Source organism: Lissotriton helveticus, chromosome 12 (assembly GCF_964261635.1).
Source record: "Lissotriton helveticus chromosome 12, aLisHel1.1, whole genome shotgun sequence".
Classification (NCBI taxonomy): Eukaryota; Metazoa; Chordata; class Amphibia; order Caudata; family Salamandridae; genus Lissotriton; species Lissotriton helveticus.
The window spans coordinates 785,867,601-785,884,000 of record NC_136073.1 but is presented as its reverse complement, the minus strand read 5'-3'; the positions used below and the strand labels follow the sequence as shown (position 1 = coordinate 785,884,000).

Sequence of the window (16,400 nt, the reverse complement as noted above, 5' to 3'; positions counted from 1 at the left end):
TCCTGGAGGGCCGCATCCAGGCCAGATTTTTAGCATATCCCCATTTAGATAAATGTACTAATCTAAAAAATCTGGCCATGGATCCGGCCCTCCAGGACCGACTTTGGAGAACTCTGATCTAGAGCAAAGGAAGGCAAGTCACATACTGAATGCTCTGTATGAGAGTTAGGAAGACCGAGTGACAGGTTTCAGGAAAGAGGACGCTCGACTGACCAAAAGGGTGTGCCTAGATCTGGGTCAATTTACACACAGGATAATCACTCACTGCTGGCATGAAAAGCAAAGAGGGGACTCAAGGTGAAATTGTATCCCGTGATAGAACAGCTTCAAATACACTGAAGGTACAAACCCATGGCTCGAGAAGGCTGCTCGGACAAGGAAGAGGGCCATGGGTGAAATTAAGATACTGAGTATCTACTTTGACATCCAAAGCTTTCAGCCGTGGGTATTTTGGCACCAGGAGCCAAACAGTAGACAAAAACAGAAAAAGACTGACCAGGTGAGCTTACATAAATTGCTGATGGTTTTCAGTGAAGAGTAGGCCAAGACTATTCAACAGATAAGCCAAGTATTTTCGCAAGACGATCTCTGCAGTGTGAACTTTTCATTCAGCAGGTCCGATAAGCCTGATATTAAAAGTGGCACAGAACTTTAGTGGCGGGTCGATTGTCAAATTCTGTCCCTTTCCTATAACAGGCACATGATGTACACAACAGAGATTCTCAAAACATATTCTTGTTTGCACCAGGAGCCACTGAAGTGACATGTCCAAATTTGCGAAGTCCACATGCTAGTATGAACACAAGGAAGTCGAGATGGAGGATTCAGGGAGGCCAAGGTACAAACCAGTGCCACAGAGCATGGACTGCATCCAATGTGGAATAAAGGGTAGATCTCCCACAACAGGTGGAGTGTGGGAGCTTTGGGGTGTTGAGCATGCGGGCAAAAAGACAGCGGAATGCTCGGATTAACACAAGGAACCTACACAATAAAATGATGCTTTCTATCTCTTGCCCTCAAGGGACTGAGGTCCCTCAAGAGGTGGGGCAAGTGTGGACAATGATCAATTATGAAGAAAAATTTGGCAACTGTAAATAAAGAATATTACAACTAGATTCCGCAACTATTTTCTTCAATATACAAATCATGTAATCTTCAGTGAATGGGAGGGAGGGAGTGGAGGAGGAATGGTGAGCGTAAGGGATGAGGAGCAAAAGAGAAGTCAGAGAAAGAAAGAGAAAAGGAGTGCACAAGAAAACGTGGGAGATCAAGCCAAAGAGGTGAGTCTAGAGAGCCAAAAAATGGAAACGCGGAGGGGTAAGAAAGCCAAAAGAGGGCGAGGGACGAGCAAGCCAAAGAGTATAAGCGGGTGAGCGAGCCAAAAGAGGCAATGGGGGTGGACGAGCTCAAAGACGCCTAGGGGTTGAGCAACCTTAAGGATGTCAAGTCAAAGGGGCACCAGAAGGCGAGAAACAGGCCAAAAGGAGGCAAGGGGCCAGAAGAGTGAAAGGGGTGCAAGAAGGTAATCAGAGAGCCAAAATGGAGCAAGGGAGCAGAAGAGTGAGCAAAAAGGCATAGACAGAATAACAAAACAGGGTGGGTGGGAGACCAAAAACGGGGTGGACAGGAAATCAAAAAAGAGGGCTGGCGGGAGACCGATCAAAACATAGGGACGTTAGGGAAGTAAGAAGGAGACAAGGGGGCAAAAAATGGGTGCACGCGGTAGACTGAAGAAATTAAGTGCAGGGTAAGATCCTGAACCTCGATATAGCCACCAAGTGCACTTTAATTGAGGCATATTTGAAGTTTGATCAAGCTAGATGCAGTATGCAAAGCAAAATGTAATGTGCTTGTACTGAAATTGGATGGAGAGCAGCGTCTTGACACCAGAGACAGAAACACCTCCATTTGGGCTAACAAGTTTTAACAGTCAAAGACATGCTGGCTTAGGCAAGAATATTTCAGCAATCCTGCAGAATATTTCTCTGCACATGCTCTAAGTGTTCAAGAATCATACCCATACATTCAGAAATGCTAAGTATTGATACAGAGCCTGTCCATTGTCCTTCAAAAGGAGATTGTAATGTTTTCCCAGAGGAATGGGCTGAACTTCTGAGAGATGAAGGTCTGAACCAAAATTGGCAAGCCCAAGATAGGGCAATCAGAATCAGCTATCATGATTCCCTCTTGGCTTTGCTGGGAACCCTACAGATGAGGGGAAGAGAAGGAAAGACTTATGCAGAGGTTTTGCACATGAGATGGAAAAAAAACATCCACTGCTTCCTGTTAAGTCCTGGCTTTTTTGATTGGATGGTGCCGCACCAAGTCTCTTGCTCAGTGGCCACCTCTGCAAAAGATCCTCGCTGTCCAATTTTGATTCAATTCCTTTTTGGTAGATGCTTTTATCCTGCAGGGGGAGGGTATAAAGTCTGGATAACACCAGAGCAGTGATTCCCAATTTCTGCAGTTCCAATGGTATAAATGGGACAATCTTTCTCAACGATTTTAGTAGAAGAAAGCAGGAGGCGGTATGCTTGCCAATCTGGTCGGAGAAGGTCAAGTATACATTAAAGAGGACTCCTAGGTTCCTGACTATCTGGGGCGGGACAGGGAGGGGGGCCCAAATGTTGGGTCCCCCAGGATGAGTTTCAAAAGGAGGTATCTCTCCACAAAAAAGGAACTTGTTTTTTTCGGTACTGAGTTTAAGACAATTTTTTCTCATCCAGCTAACAATCTCGATAATGCAGGTGCTGAAGCGTTTAGCGGTGTCATAAATAGCAGTAGAAATTGAAACCACAATTCTGCATGTCATCCGCATACACAATCCTGGAATATCGGCAGTCTGGGCAGGGGGGCAATGTGTACATTAAAAAGGGTGGGGCTCAAAATGACCGCTACGGGATGCCGCAGGGTAGAGAGAAAGATTGCGATGTAAACTCTCCCCTTGATGCAGATTGTTCTCTGTTGAGGAGAAAGGAACAAAGCAATTGAAAGGCCGGTTCTCCCATGCCTATGGTGGCTAGGTGGTTGCTTAGCACTGTGTGACGTACAGAGTCAAAGGCTGCGATTAAGCCCAACAGGATAACAGCAATCGTTCCTCCATTGTCGACAATAGATCTGATTTCTTCTGTGGCAGCTATTCAAGCAGACTCCGTGCTGTGATTTTTTTCTGAACCCATATTGTGCTGCGTCAAGAAGTTTGTTGCCCTCTAGGAAGCTGGACAGCTCAGAATTAAGGTCTCATTCAAGTATTTTAGCTGGAATGGGTAGGCATGGGATAGGGCAATAACTTTTTGTCTCATGTATGGCCAAGGGAAGGATTCTTTATCAGTGGATGGATGGATTTCTTTTTCCAGACCATTGGGAATCGAGCCTTGAGAAGAATTCTGCTCAAAAGGTTAGTGAGAGGAGCTGCTACAGTGTCTGCTATTTCATTGAGAGTTTTTTTTGGAGGGGGCAGGAGTCAGAGAGCTCCCATTAGTGTTTTCTATTAGTTAGATTGCCCATTCTTTCAACAGAGAGAACTTGTTGAGTTGACTCTTATTGGTTCCTGGGGGTTTAGTTATAGACTGGACTTCTATAGTGTTGCGAGTAGCATCAAATTCGTAGTAAACGTCTGCTACCTTAGTGGGAAAAAAGTGTGCCAGTGTATTACATAGAGATTGACTAGGAGGTACTGGTTTTGTGATGGGTGGATTGGAAAGGATCTGAACCGTGTTAAAGAGTTCCTTAGCTGAATTATTTGCTGAGGTCATTTTTTCAGAGTAGTGGTGTACATTTTGCTAGGATAATCTGATTTTTATAATCCAGGATACATACTGCTTGTATTTGTTTCTTCCGTCAGGATTATAATTTTTCCTCCACTTCTTTTCCTGCCTACAGCATTTTTGATGTAAGGATCTTAAATTGGTAGATAATCAAGGGACGGACGGTTGGGTTCTGTGACTGCTTGGATGACCCTGTTGGAGTAGCTAGCTGAATCTAGAACAGGACCATTTACCAAGAAGGGTTACGAAGCATCTAAAATAGCAGTAAAATCATTTTTGTAGATTTTGTTCCAGGCACGATATTTAGTGACCTTTGTGGGGGTATCCGCTAGTGCTTGAATAAAAAGGTTTTAAAATGAGCCTGAGAGCATAGTGATCTGACCGGGTGAGGGGGAACGTCGCATCCAGCTGTAGGTCTTGATTTCTTGAAACAATAACGCCCAGAACATGCCCTGCTGAGTGAGTGGCAGTATTTATCATTTGATTATAGTGGACACAACTAAGGACCTCAGTAAGTTGTCCCGTGTCTCTATTAGGAGAATTTTCAAGATGAAAATTAAAGTTATCTAAAATGGTGAAGTTTGAGAACTGCATACGGGATTCGAGATGGTCATTGATGACCGATTTTAGGAAGAGGGCTCATGGGCCTAGTGGTCTATACAGTAAAAGTCCATTAAAAACATAGGTGTTAGTGAGACTGCATTTAAAAATGAGGGCTTCGCAATTCAGTTACTGCCATCACCCCGTTTGGAGACACAGTCAGGTCGATAAATAGCGTAACCCGCTGGGTTGACTGCAGCAAAATCTGGACCACAGGCCTCGTATGCCCAAGTTACAGTGAGAAAAGGTATCTCCAGCGAGTAGGTGTCAAGGAACCAATATTTATGTTTGACTACTGAGCGGGTGTTTATCAGGAACAGTTAATATTGGTAGTGCAGACAGAAGTGTTAATGGCACGATCAGTTTGCTTAGGATTAGGTGTGATAGGTCAGGGGAGCAGTTTGGGAATGCCTGATAAGTGGAAGTTTACACATTGATGGCACTCCAAGTGAGAGCAAAAAATCAAACATGATGCTCAAGAAGTTCCTACCTGGGTGGTTGAGCCTGGTGAGTTTCCGGGGGGGGGGGGGGGGGGGGGGGAAATGTGGCCAGGGTTCTGGCGCAGGGCGCAATCCGGGCAGCGGATGGGCACAGGAGGGTTTGCCTTTGGCACGCCGGTGGCGCGTCCGCACAACGTCCCAATTTTTATGGGAAGTTGGGCGCACTGAACGCATTAGCTCCGCACCGCTGACCTATTTTCCCCACGGTCTTGGCAAGATGGCCTTTAGGAAGGAAAAAGACCTCGGCAGAGATCGAGAGTGCGAGCTTTAACGTGCGAGCTTTAACAGGCTCCACGATTGTCCCCCAAAGGAATGTGCCAAGAAGAGCAAGGTAAATAACGTGTAATGCGGGCAGCAAAATACAGAAGCGTTTGAAATTCAGTACGAAATACAGTGCAAAGGTCAAAAACTATTTAAATTACCCCCAGAAACGTAGTCAGATAGCAACTATTTTAAAACAAAACAGAAACCTGGCAAGTGAGTCTAGTCAGACCGCATTGCCGGATTGCAATCGAACAGATCTGAGCTCCAGGACATATATGTGATGTCATTCTTCTATTGCATCAAATGACCCCAGCTGCAGGCTCCAGGCGGTGGAACCTGCACCCCCTCAACAATGCATTCAATGTTGTGATGAAGTGGGCTAATTGCAGTTGAAAGTGTGGACCCTTTGTGATCTTTGACCAAGTCACTGCACCTTTGATTTTGGCTGAGACTGAAAATGGACTGTCGAAAACTCCAGCCATTGGGTACCCAACTCCTTTGTGCAGGCCACACCTGCAGAAGGGTACCAATATGTGCAGAACGGCATCATGCTAAGCAAATGATGAACAATGTACGGGAGTCAATCCATCATAGTACCTGGTTGAAATAACCTACTCAACACTGCACATTTAGCACCCCTGAGTGCGTATATTCATGTACCAATCACCACCGGTGAGCACTGCATTGCATGTCGGGCCCGTCCACATTAACACACCAGGAACATGGCCCGTATGTCCCTGCAACAGTCATTCCCACATGAGACCCCTGTATCTTGCAGAGAGTTGGAACGCGGTCAACAATATAGGATAACCAACTACATTATACCAATGTGTTATTGTTTACTATGAAACGTAGTTTGTTATATACACAATATTTTGCATTACAGTCACTACTTTTTGGTTAGTCTTGGTTGTGATTTCTCTTCTTTCACTGACGTTGCTTCAATGTTGGGACAATGATTGTTGGACAATGTAGCTGGATAAAAGAGTGCCTTTCTAAAATAAGGAGTGTTGGCCTTGTGTTTCATTGAGTTGTGAGGCCCTAATTGCATTCAGTGATTTTGCTGAACATTGAAAAGTGTGCTTGAATGATACCAATAAGAACCACAGCTCATGAATAATTGCCATTTCCCTGGTTCCCATGGGTTTATGCGTTGCTCTTGTTTCATAAATACACAATCACAGCTCCTATTTCGCATGGGCTGTACCGTGAAAATCTGGTGCCCCCTTGATCACTTTTTGCAGCCAGAAAATCAAAAACCACGAGCAATCCCCACCCGACCACAAAATAGCCCCGTCTTCCGCATACCCTGATATCCTATTGATGGTAAATGAATGTATATTTGCTGAGTGCTCTCCATGTATAAAGTCTGTGATGAATGTGAAACTGACTGACAACAAGTGCACAGAGATGCGTGGGCCCAGGCCGTCCTGTCGGGTGAGCTTGTGATACCCCTTGCTCCCATCACCTGGGAGTCCCGCTCGGGCCTGGTGTTTACCTGTGAACTGTGGATTCAAAGCCTGTGGGTTATGGAGGAGGTCCTTCCACAGCAGCTCGAACTCTGGTATCCTAGCAACATTCTGCAGGAGCCGCACCAGGTCCCGGCCGATCATGTAGCAGTCCATGAACTTCAGGGGAGGAACAAAGAGATGCGTGTTACTGTTTACCTGCTCCGGGGGAGCGCGCGGAGATGGAATATTCCATCCTGCACATACTCACACGAACAGTCTTTTTATCACCCCCTCCCCCCCTGCTAGGACACTGCCTCTTGTCGAGCAGGCAGAAACCTTGAGGACCAAAAAAAAAACAGTCTTGAAAGAGAAAGTGTCCTCGCTGCAAACCACATGTGATCCCTGAACCGGCTTTGAAGTGGAATGAGCAGAGCACATTTATCAGCAGAGGGCGAGTCCACAGCACTGTGTGTGAAGGACAGCAGGGGTTTCTATTTGAAGTCACCGGTCTCGCATCCTCGTGACACGTGGACTTGAACCGGCCAAGCAAGCTGGGTACACAGTGTGCTGAGTAGCGCACAACCGGAGACAGCATGGAGAGGGGTCTTGGGGAAAAAGCCATAAATTAAGCGAAATTAAAACGAATGAAAGTGGGTGAGCAGCACACAGCTCCAGCACAAGACCCCTCAATACATTCCACTCAACCCGTCCTTTCCTTAAAATGTGTGCATTACGCATCTTTGTGGATATGAAGTTTGATCTGCATGCTCACTCAATGCCTGGCCTCTTTGCTGAGCCTAAAACCAAGGAAGGCAGATAAGATGGCATTGTTTAATAAAGTGGACACCTTCCTGGCTGGGTCGTCGAGCAGGGGCATCACAATTCCGCACATCTGGGTTAGAAGAGGCCTAGATCGGAATAGCTGATTTAGAGGCGAGGGAACCCCGGTCTACTTCCAAGCCATTCTCCATTGAGTTTTCCTTTAGGGCAAGGGGGAAATACGTCCACAATACTCTAAAGGTAAACATTTGAGAGAGTTTGCAGAAAGAGTGCTGACTTCCTGCTCTGGCTTGCCTGTGTCCCCAATGTGGTGCAGCAGCAGGCAGCCATAATCTGAGGACTTCAATACTCTGCCCAGGGAAGTCTTCTTATCAGACAACAAATGATTTCTTGACATATCTGAATATTTCTCTTGTTTTTGCTTGCACACAATAGAGTTTCTCATGACATAGTTGGGTCAAACTAAGGTTAGATTTTCTAATTCGACTAAACGTAATAATATTTATGCTTCACTGGACATTGATGTTTTTTAACAACAAGGGAGCCCCAATGAGTCAGCACAGGACCTCGGGGAACGTAATAATTTCAAACAACAGTGGTCCCATGCACACTTGGTGAACAGAAAATGAATATAGACAAAATTGATCTATATTGGTTTAGACATGTCCAGCCGGACAGAGGTCGCAATCTTTACTGGATCAAAAAAAATATAAGACAAAGGATTCCTTCAACAATTCACTGTAGTGGGGCACAAGCCTGTACCCAAACACATACAGGTAATTACTGTATACAGAAGAAAGAAAACAAGGCTTATTAGGCAAGAACGAGGGTTTCTGTGAATTACAGTAAAACAGAACATCCAAAAGGCACCTTTACACATACATAGTACATATTATACAATCTGTATAGGGTGCACATATAGGTCGACAGCGTTTCGATCCCGCTAAGAATTCATGGGGATCATCATCAGGACAATGGAATGAAGCCTAATAATTATTAGCCTCTATTGCCTCCGGGGCAAGAGCTGGCATGCTCGTTAAAGGCGGGTAGGGGAATGGGATGAAGGTGCCCAGTTACATGGGCTTGTGAAGGACGCGTCAACTTGATCGCGTGATTCTAAGGGGGCACCGGGTCAGTCTGGGGATTCAGTAGCGTTTCTCCGGAGAAACGCTACTGAATCCCCAGGGAGGAACACACCTCGACTGACCCGGGGCCCCCTTAGAATCACGCGATCAAGTGGACGCGTCCTTCACAAGCCCCCGTAACTGGGAAGCTTCATCCCATTCCCCTACCCGCCTTTAACGAGCATGCCAGCTCTTGCCCCGGAGGCAATAGAGGCTAATAATTATTAGGCTTCATTCCATTGTCCTGATGATGATCCCCATGAATTCTTAGCGGGATCGAAACGCCGTCGACCTATATGTGCACCCTATACAGATTGTATAATATGTACTATGTATGCGTAAAGGTGCCTTTTGGATGTTCTGTTTTACTGTAATTCACAGAAACCCTTGTTCTTGCCTAATAAGCCTTGTTTTCTTTCTTCTGTATACAGTAATTACCTGTATGTGTTTGGGTACAGGCTTGTGCCCCACTACGATGAATTGTTGAAGGAATCCTTTGTCTTATATTTTTTTGATCCAGTAAAGATTGCGACCACTGTCCGGCTGGACATGTCTAAACCAATATAGATCAATTTTGTCTATATTCATTTTCTGTTCACCAAGTGTGCATGGGTTCACTGGACATTGAGTCTTATGTCAATATGTCAGGCAAGAAAGCAGTCTCAGATCAAGTGTACACAGAGACAAAGGATCTTGCCTCAAAATGCCACCCAGGCTGGGTTTGGCTATGCATATGTGCACTCTATTCTGTGAGCACTGTGTCGTCCTAGACCTCGGTCTTGGTCATTTTCGATCACTTTATACACAGTTAAATTCGTTTGACCTTGCGCTAGATGCCAGGAAACATTTTTAAATTAAGAAGAAATATTTTGAATACATTTTTCTCCTATAGGAGATACTCACATAAGTGGGAACAATTTCCATTTTAAATGCCCAATTTACTTTGTAAATAAACACTACATTAAATTTAGTTAGGGAGAAAAAAATTCTAGCCTCTCCTACAAACAAAAAAAAATCGGAGATGGTGCCAGAGGCATTGTGTTTGACCTGGATAGAAAATCTGACCCTGATTCTACAAAGCCAGGAGTAGCCAGCATAATAGGCTAAGGAGGGACGGGTCAATTCCAGATCTTAAGGATAACTGTTCACTATGTGAGTGAGCTTCATGCAGACTTATTTTAAATAAATATATTTTAAGCAGTTTTTTCTTGAAAATCTGGCATGAATCTGATCCTCCTGGACCAATGTTTCAGAACTTGCTTAAAGAGGGTTCAGAAGCTCTACAGTCCCATAGTGCTCTGCATGGTTAGCTAAAAAAACGACTGGTCGACATTCGAGAAGTCAGAGGATCATTTTAGGACAATGAACCTTCCCTCAAAAGATTTTTCACAAAAGCACCGCATAGGTGATGAAGCATTACCTTCTAGTGGACATCTGAGATCTGTGAACTTCTAATTGGTCAAGAGGCATCTGAGGTCTTTAAAGGCTGTGGAACCACGTCATTCGGCAACAATAGCACACTGCAACCAACCATTCAATGGTCCCTACTTTTATGGTTTTTATTGTTCAGCAAACAAAAACTACTTTGTAAATTGACTAGACCTTTGAATAACCAGTCAACTGCTTCTCAGCTTTCTGGTGGCACCTATTGAATTCGGCTTGGTTTCTGCTTCTGAACCACCCACCCCCGGCCACAGACTCTTGGGTACACTCCTGGATTCTAAGCTATCCTCATTCGTTTCTGTCTGGATTAAACCTCTCCACTCCTAGCTCATGTTGTGTGGTTTTAGTCCCCCACAGCTACGACGCAACCCGCATCTGCTTCTTACCCGGTCTCGCAGCAGCATCATGCAGAAATCAACTTCTTTCTGTCGGAGGGCCAACAACTGCTGGGTCCCATGATGATCCACAATTAGTCGCAGATAGGTGTAGACTGACATGGCAATCAAAATACTGCTCTTCATGACCCACTCCCTTCAATAAAAGCACAGAAATTAAACACCAGCATAATGTTTTACAAGGCGATTTCTCACCCACAATTCCCTATCCACAATTTCCTCCTCCAGTAGAGCGTTTTAACTACCAATGTGTTCTAAATCTGCATTGAAAAAACGTTTTATGACACCCCGGTCCCGAGTTCATGAGACCTTAGTGATGCATTATTCATTCTCCACCATTGTTTTGGCATATACAGCAACTGTGGCTCAGCGAGGTAAGTCCAGCACCATAGAGAGTTCGATGCATCCAGTTAGCCACAAGTTCACATCCCAAGATTACTGTGCAGACCCTTCGTGCATCTGAATTTGACAAATTGAGTCACATTTAACTGTGCAAAGTGTATGGTATAGTGCTATACAACCATAGAACTTTATTAAGAAGCATTATAAAAAATAAAAGTTATTAGTGGAAAAACATTTTCACACCAGAGGGTGTCAGCAGACTCTCCTCCCCAACAAAAAAGGAATTAACGCAATAGATGAACATATGCCCATTCCTTGCAAATCTGACAATAAACACCAATTGCTGATTTGAAACCAAGAATGAATCCATTATAAGCCTGGGTGTGAAATTCTGCTCGTGGAGTTTATCCCACTCCGCGTAGCATGTAGAGTTCCGAAAAATTCTGTATTTTTCCTTGCTTGCGCTTGGCAATGTTAAGTTGGTGAGCGCGAGTGAGTAAAATCTCACTCCAGACCACCACCTGGTGAGATTTCTCAATGCAGGCGGTGGCGGATCGTCGCTACCGCTTGAGTTGAGTAAGCTTCCGTACGCGTTGAGGGAACTGCCGCTGGAGTAGAACATCTACTTGAGCGACACAAAGAAGCAGTGCCCTCTTGAGCTGCGCTTGGTGCAGTTCGTGCTGATTTTCCATCGTGGGACAAACACGTAGCACTAAAAATTAGGCGAAGGGTGCGACCTAGTGCACTCCGCCGCTTGCGGAAATCATCGTCGCTTCTGGGGGGTTTGGTCTCTTCACGGAGTTTTGCACAGGGAACTCCGCCCATGCCTAATCTATTAGTTTTGGTCTTAAAGATTCTGTTGGAGTTAATTCCATACACAATACAAGTTTTCCTTTGGAAACCACTAGCTAGCCCAAAGGATCTCATTCAAGCACTGCAGTTTTTGTTTGATAGTGTCACACTTTAAACACAAAGTATTTGGAAGAAGATCTCTTTAGGAACACATGAAGCAATGTATTGTGTTTTACATTTTCAGAGAAGCTACTATTTTACACTCCTGGAATGCTCAGCATTGGGATAGTTTAATCCACACATTTGTACACTATGGAAAACAAGGGAGGAACTGATGAAGATATCCTTACTTCAGAAGTAAGCCTAACTCTTGATGGGTATCTTCATTAAATTCATAAACACTCAATATCTCCACCAGTGTGCCGAATAAAACGATTCATTTTTATCCGAGAGAACCTTCCCAAATAAAAAAGCAATGCCTATTTAAATGCACCAATCCATTTTATTTTTACATTCTTGTTCTTATAAAATGATAATAAATATAAAAAATACTGAGAAATTCTAACTAGAGTTAAAAAGCAGACCAAACAGCATAACGCAGCATTGCCAAGTACAAAAGAGGAACTAGGATGGAAACATTTCCAAAAGACAAACGGCCTAAGAAGTATTTAGAAGTAGATTTAAGCCCATGTATCGGACCAGTATGTCAGTAGTGTTCACCCAGCATAGTCCAAAGGTACTTGTTGCGTAGGCTCTTCAATTACTGCAATTCCTCCGAAAACTGAAAAGCACAAACATGTCACTGCTGACAGCTACGGCTGATCAAAATGTAAAATATTAATAATCCTAAGAAGCTCAAAACTGTTTCCTTTTCGTCTGTAGTACAGGACATATCCAAAGTGCTTATCCTTCTTCCAGAGCTGCAGACAGCAAACATGGCCCCACCACCGATCCAAAGATATTTACAGATAATCCGAAAACGTTTGACCTTCAAGTCCAAAACTTCTTAGATACATCATTTGCTGCACCTTTCGGCATGGGTATGGTTTGTGCTTGTTTTGGTCACGCATCAAAATGTCGAAGGACGACAAATGTCCGCATTTAAAAGCTGAAGATTTCTTAAAAGAATCCTAGATAGAAACACCCTCATAGACTCCGACTCAGTGGCCTCCCAGGCTGAGGGGAGCTAGTCGATTGTTTAAACTATGAAGCACCCAGAATATTGAGGCAGAAAACTGTGGGCCGAGCAGATGGGGCTCCACAAACATCTAGGAAACTATTTGTAAGAGCTTTAGAGAATGCTTCGCAGACTTGCAGTAGAGTTTGGTTTTGGGGCAAAGAATATTTAGTGTGCGGCAATTGTGCTAAAGAACATTGAGGATGAAAAACAACCCAGACAGTGGTCTCAGTGGGAAAAACTGTTTTAAAGGTTGCCTAAGAGGTCTGTATTTAAAACTATAGTGCCCTTGCGAAGAAAGTGTCCTGAGTAGGCGTGAAGGAAGTGTCTTGAGTAGGCTATCCATTTCAAGTGTCTGGCAGTGCAGTAGGAGTACAGTGGGGACCGCTGAAGGGAGAGAAACAGAGGGTAAATGATTGAGTATGGTACTGTCAGTTCTCAACCATGCTTTAGGTATCAAATACTTTGAAACTGGAGCACTTCATGCTCCACAGACAATAAATCGAGTCTTTATTGGCGATAGGGTTTTCAGTATGGATTTCATATTGTATAGAGACACTGCCAAGCTGCCCCCTGCGCGAGTACGATACTTACACATACTAGGCAATGTTCATCAACAATGTGCCGGTTTCTTACAGACATCTGCCTTGGCAAAGGTTCTGTAGGGTTCAACAAGGATTTCATCCGATGCCTGAAGCGCTTCGTCTTCTGAAGGAAACCCAGGAAACCTTTATGGCAAAAGTGTGTTGTAGAAATTTTGAGAGCTGTGATACTTGCGCCTTCATATACTACTCTGCTCCAGTAAGGTTTCAGGCAGAAATTAGACTAGAAGTAAGGGCCACCACAAAGGGTGAGCCCCCGGACGATCTGTAGAAGCCACAGGCACCTACCCTTGAAGCACACTCACGACCACAGGTGAACAGTGCTGAATACATACAATGCTGTGCTCCTGAAAGAGCTCATACTACAACCAGGGGTTCGATGGCAGATGTTTGCTCAATCAGTCTAGTCTCACTAAACAGTCTACAAAAACCAGCACTGGCAATGCCAACAGGTCTGGCTTTAAAGGAATTTTGATTGGTAATGTGAAGCATTACAAGTAAATAGCAAGAGAACAGATGTGCATTTGTGTAGAAGTAAAGAACTGTAGAATAATGTTGGTGTGGGTTAAAATGTCATTTGACAGTTGCATTGTCAAGCCAAACCTAAAAATCCATGTTGGTTAATAACTGCCCTCCTACTGCCAGAGATATACAACATAAATAATACAGGTATCTAAGGTACTTTACTAGCATTCCAATTGAGGGTGTGTGTGTGTGTGGGGTAGGGGGGGGGGGGGGGTTGCTCGTGCGTGGGTCCCAAAAAGCTCAAGCTTGGACAGCTGGATACATAAATAAAATTATCACAGCTGGAGGAGGACAAGCACTTTTTTTTGCGGAAGCACACAACTTCTGCCCAATCAAAACGTAGTCCTGGCTCCCAACATGTGGGCGGAGCCAAAGCCCCTCTCCAGCGACAAACATCATTATCTGGCGACAGCTGCGCTGTCAAGTCAAACCATAATGTAGGTCAAATTAGAAAACCTAAACTGCAGAGCTTTGTAAAAGTAACAAGAACTCCAAAAGAGAAGGAAGCTTACGCTTCTAACAATCTATGCTCATAAACATAAAGCAAACTGAAATGTTAGAGAAAACGTTTTATTATCCCTAAAATCCGAGTTTGCAAATGGTGGTGAGCAAACATGGTTGCTAATGGCATTGTGTTACTCAACACATATCTAAATGCTATGTTATGTTATATTATCTAGTATTTGTATGCCGTTGAACTCTCACTAGTGCACCATTGCATTCTACCTGTCCAGAGCAATGAAAGGCCCTGCAAGGTTGTCGTAGGTCCAGCTGTAGTATGCAGAGTCTGTGGAGATTTTGGTGTGGTGGGTTAGGTCTCGGCATATGGTGTGAGCCTGTTGCAACAATCTGGCTACTGGTGGCATGTGTCCCAGTGCACTCACTAAAACATCCATCCACCCATCTATCTATTGTATCAACATTTTCAAATATTCATCCTTCTATTCACATAATCACTATCTCGACACCTAGCAACCGTTTGATCCATCTCCTTACTCATCACAGCCAGCTAGCTACCTATCCAGTGGGTTATCCACTTGCCCATTTACCCAACAACTTCCCAACAATTAATTAGCTTACTGACCAATTCACTACTTACCATCTGATTAATCCCCCACTCACCTATTCACCCATCCACGAACACCATCTTCTCATTCATCCACCATGCAATCCATCCATTGACCCATAGCTGCCTACTAATCCACCACACTTAATTGTTTGTATTCTACCCAACCATACATAAACCCATCCATCGAAATGCTCTGCAACTATCAAGGCCATTACTCACACACCATCTATCTATCTATTCTCCAATCCACCCACCCAAACACATTCGTCCATCTACCTACTAAGCCACCCATTCACTCATTAACCAACTTACTTAATCCATTAAACCCACCTCCTATCCATCCACCATTCAATCACCCAATCATTAATTCATCTACCTAAGCAACAACACAAAGTTTTCTACCTGTTCAACTACGATCCACAAAGCCACTCAGCCACACATTCACCCATCTACTTACTGGTGCATTCACCTAACCATACATGCAGTCACCTACACACATTTACCCATACATCCCCTGCCCATGTACCAGCCAAACACATTCACCATCCTATGAACACACCCATTCAACCGCCCCAGCCGACAAAATATTCAACCACTTACACATCAATTCCCTCACCAATCTCCAATTGGTTTACCTACCAATCTACAATGAATGAATGAATGAATAGAGGTCTTGTAGTGCGCAAACTAGCCCAAGGGGCATCAAGGCGCAGGAAACAGACAAACATAACATCACAGAAAACAAAACACAATTAGAGTATCAGAGTATCAGAGTATCAGAGGGCCCAGAGACCTAGGATCCATAGGCCTGGGAAAAGAGCCAGGTATTTAAAAGTTTGCGGAAAATCCCCAGTGAGGGTTGACTGGAACGTTCATGGGGGAGAGAATTCAAGAGTTTCGGGGCCAAGATGGAGAAGGCTCTCCCCCCCCACTTCACCCTTTTAAATCTGGGAACAGAGAGCAGATTTCTAGAGGCTGAGCGGAGGGTTCTACTAGGAGTGTGGGGGCTAACAAGAGATCTGATACCTTCAGAACCTGATCCAAAAATTGCCCTATGGGCCAGACAGATGAGCTTGAAAGAAATCCTGGCTTGGATAGGTAGCCAGTGGAGATCCTTCCTAGCCTGAGTTGCAGATGCAAGCCTAGGAAGGTTCAAGACCATCCTGGCCGCGGCATTTTGGACCATCTGGAGGCGATGGAGAGACCTCTTATTAATGCCACCGTAGAGTGCATTGCAATAATCAAGCATGGAAGCGACTAAGGCCACTGTTGATTGTTTGAGTGCCTCCAGCGATAGATACGGAGCAATCTTTTTCAGCGTACGGATGATGGCACAGCAAGTAGACACTGTTCTGTTGACCTGTAGGTCAAAAGAAAGGGCCGGATCTATAAGTCCGCCCAGATTCCTGGCAGAGTGGGTTGGATGGGGACATTCCCCCAAAGACGAAGGCCACCAGTCCTCAGACCACAAGTCTTGACTTCCTCCAAAAATCAAGACCTCCGTCTTTTCTCCGTTTAATTTCAGATAGTTCCGAACCATCCATTGCGAGACTGCCTCCATGCACGCTC

At 44.5% G+C, this 16,400-nt stretch overlaps 1 protein-coding gene across 1 annotated transcript in view; it reads right to left on the bottom strand.

The window, feature by feature from the left end:
- The window catches only part of INTS3 (integrator complex subunit 3), a 649,525-nt gene that overhangs the window by 305,304 nt on the left and 327,821 nt on the right, over positions 1–16,400 (bottom strand). The window contains exons 7-8 of the mRNA XM_078670092.1: positions 10,316–10,460; positions 6,630–6,759 (exon numbers count right to left, since the gene is read on the bottom strand). Coding sequence (XP_078526218.1) covers positions 6,630–6,759; positions 10,316–10,460 — 275 coding nt within the window. The remainder of the gene's footprint in view (positions 1–6,629; positions 6,760–10,315; positions 10,461–16,400) is intronic.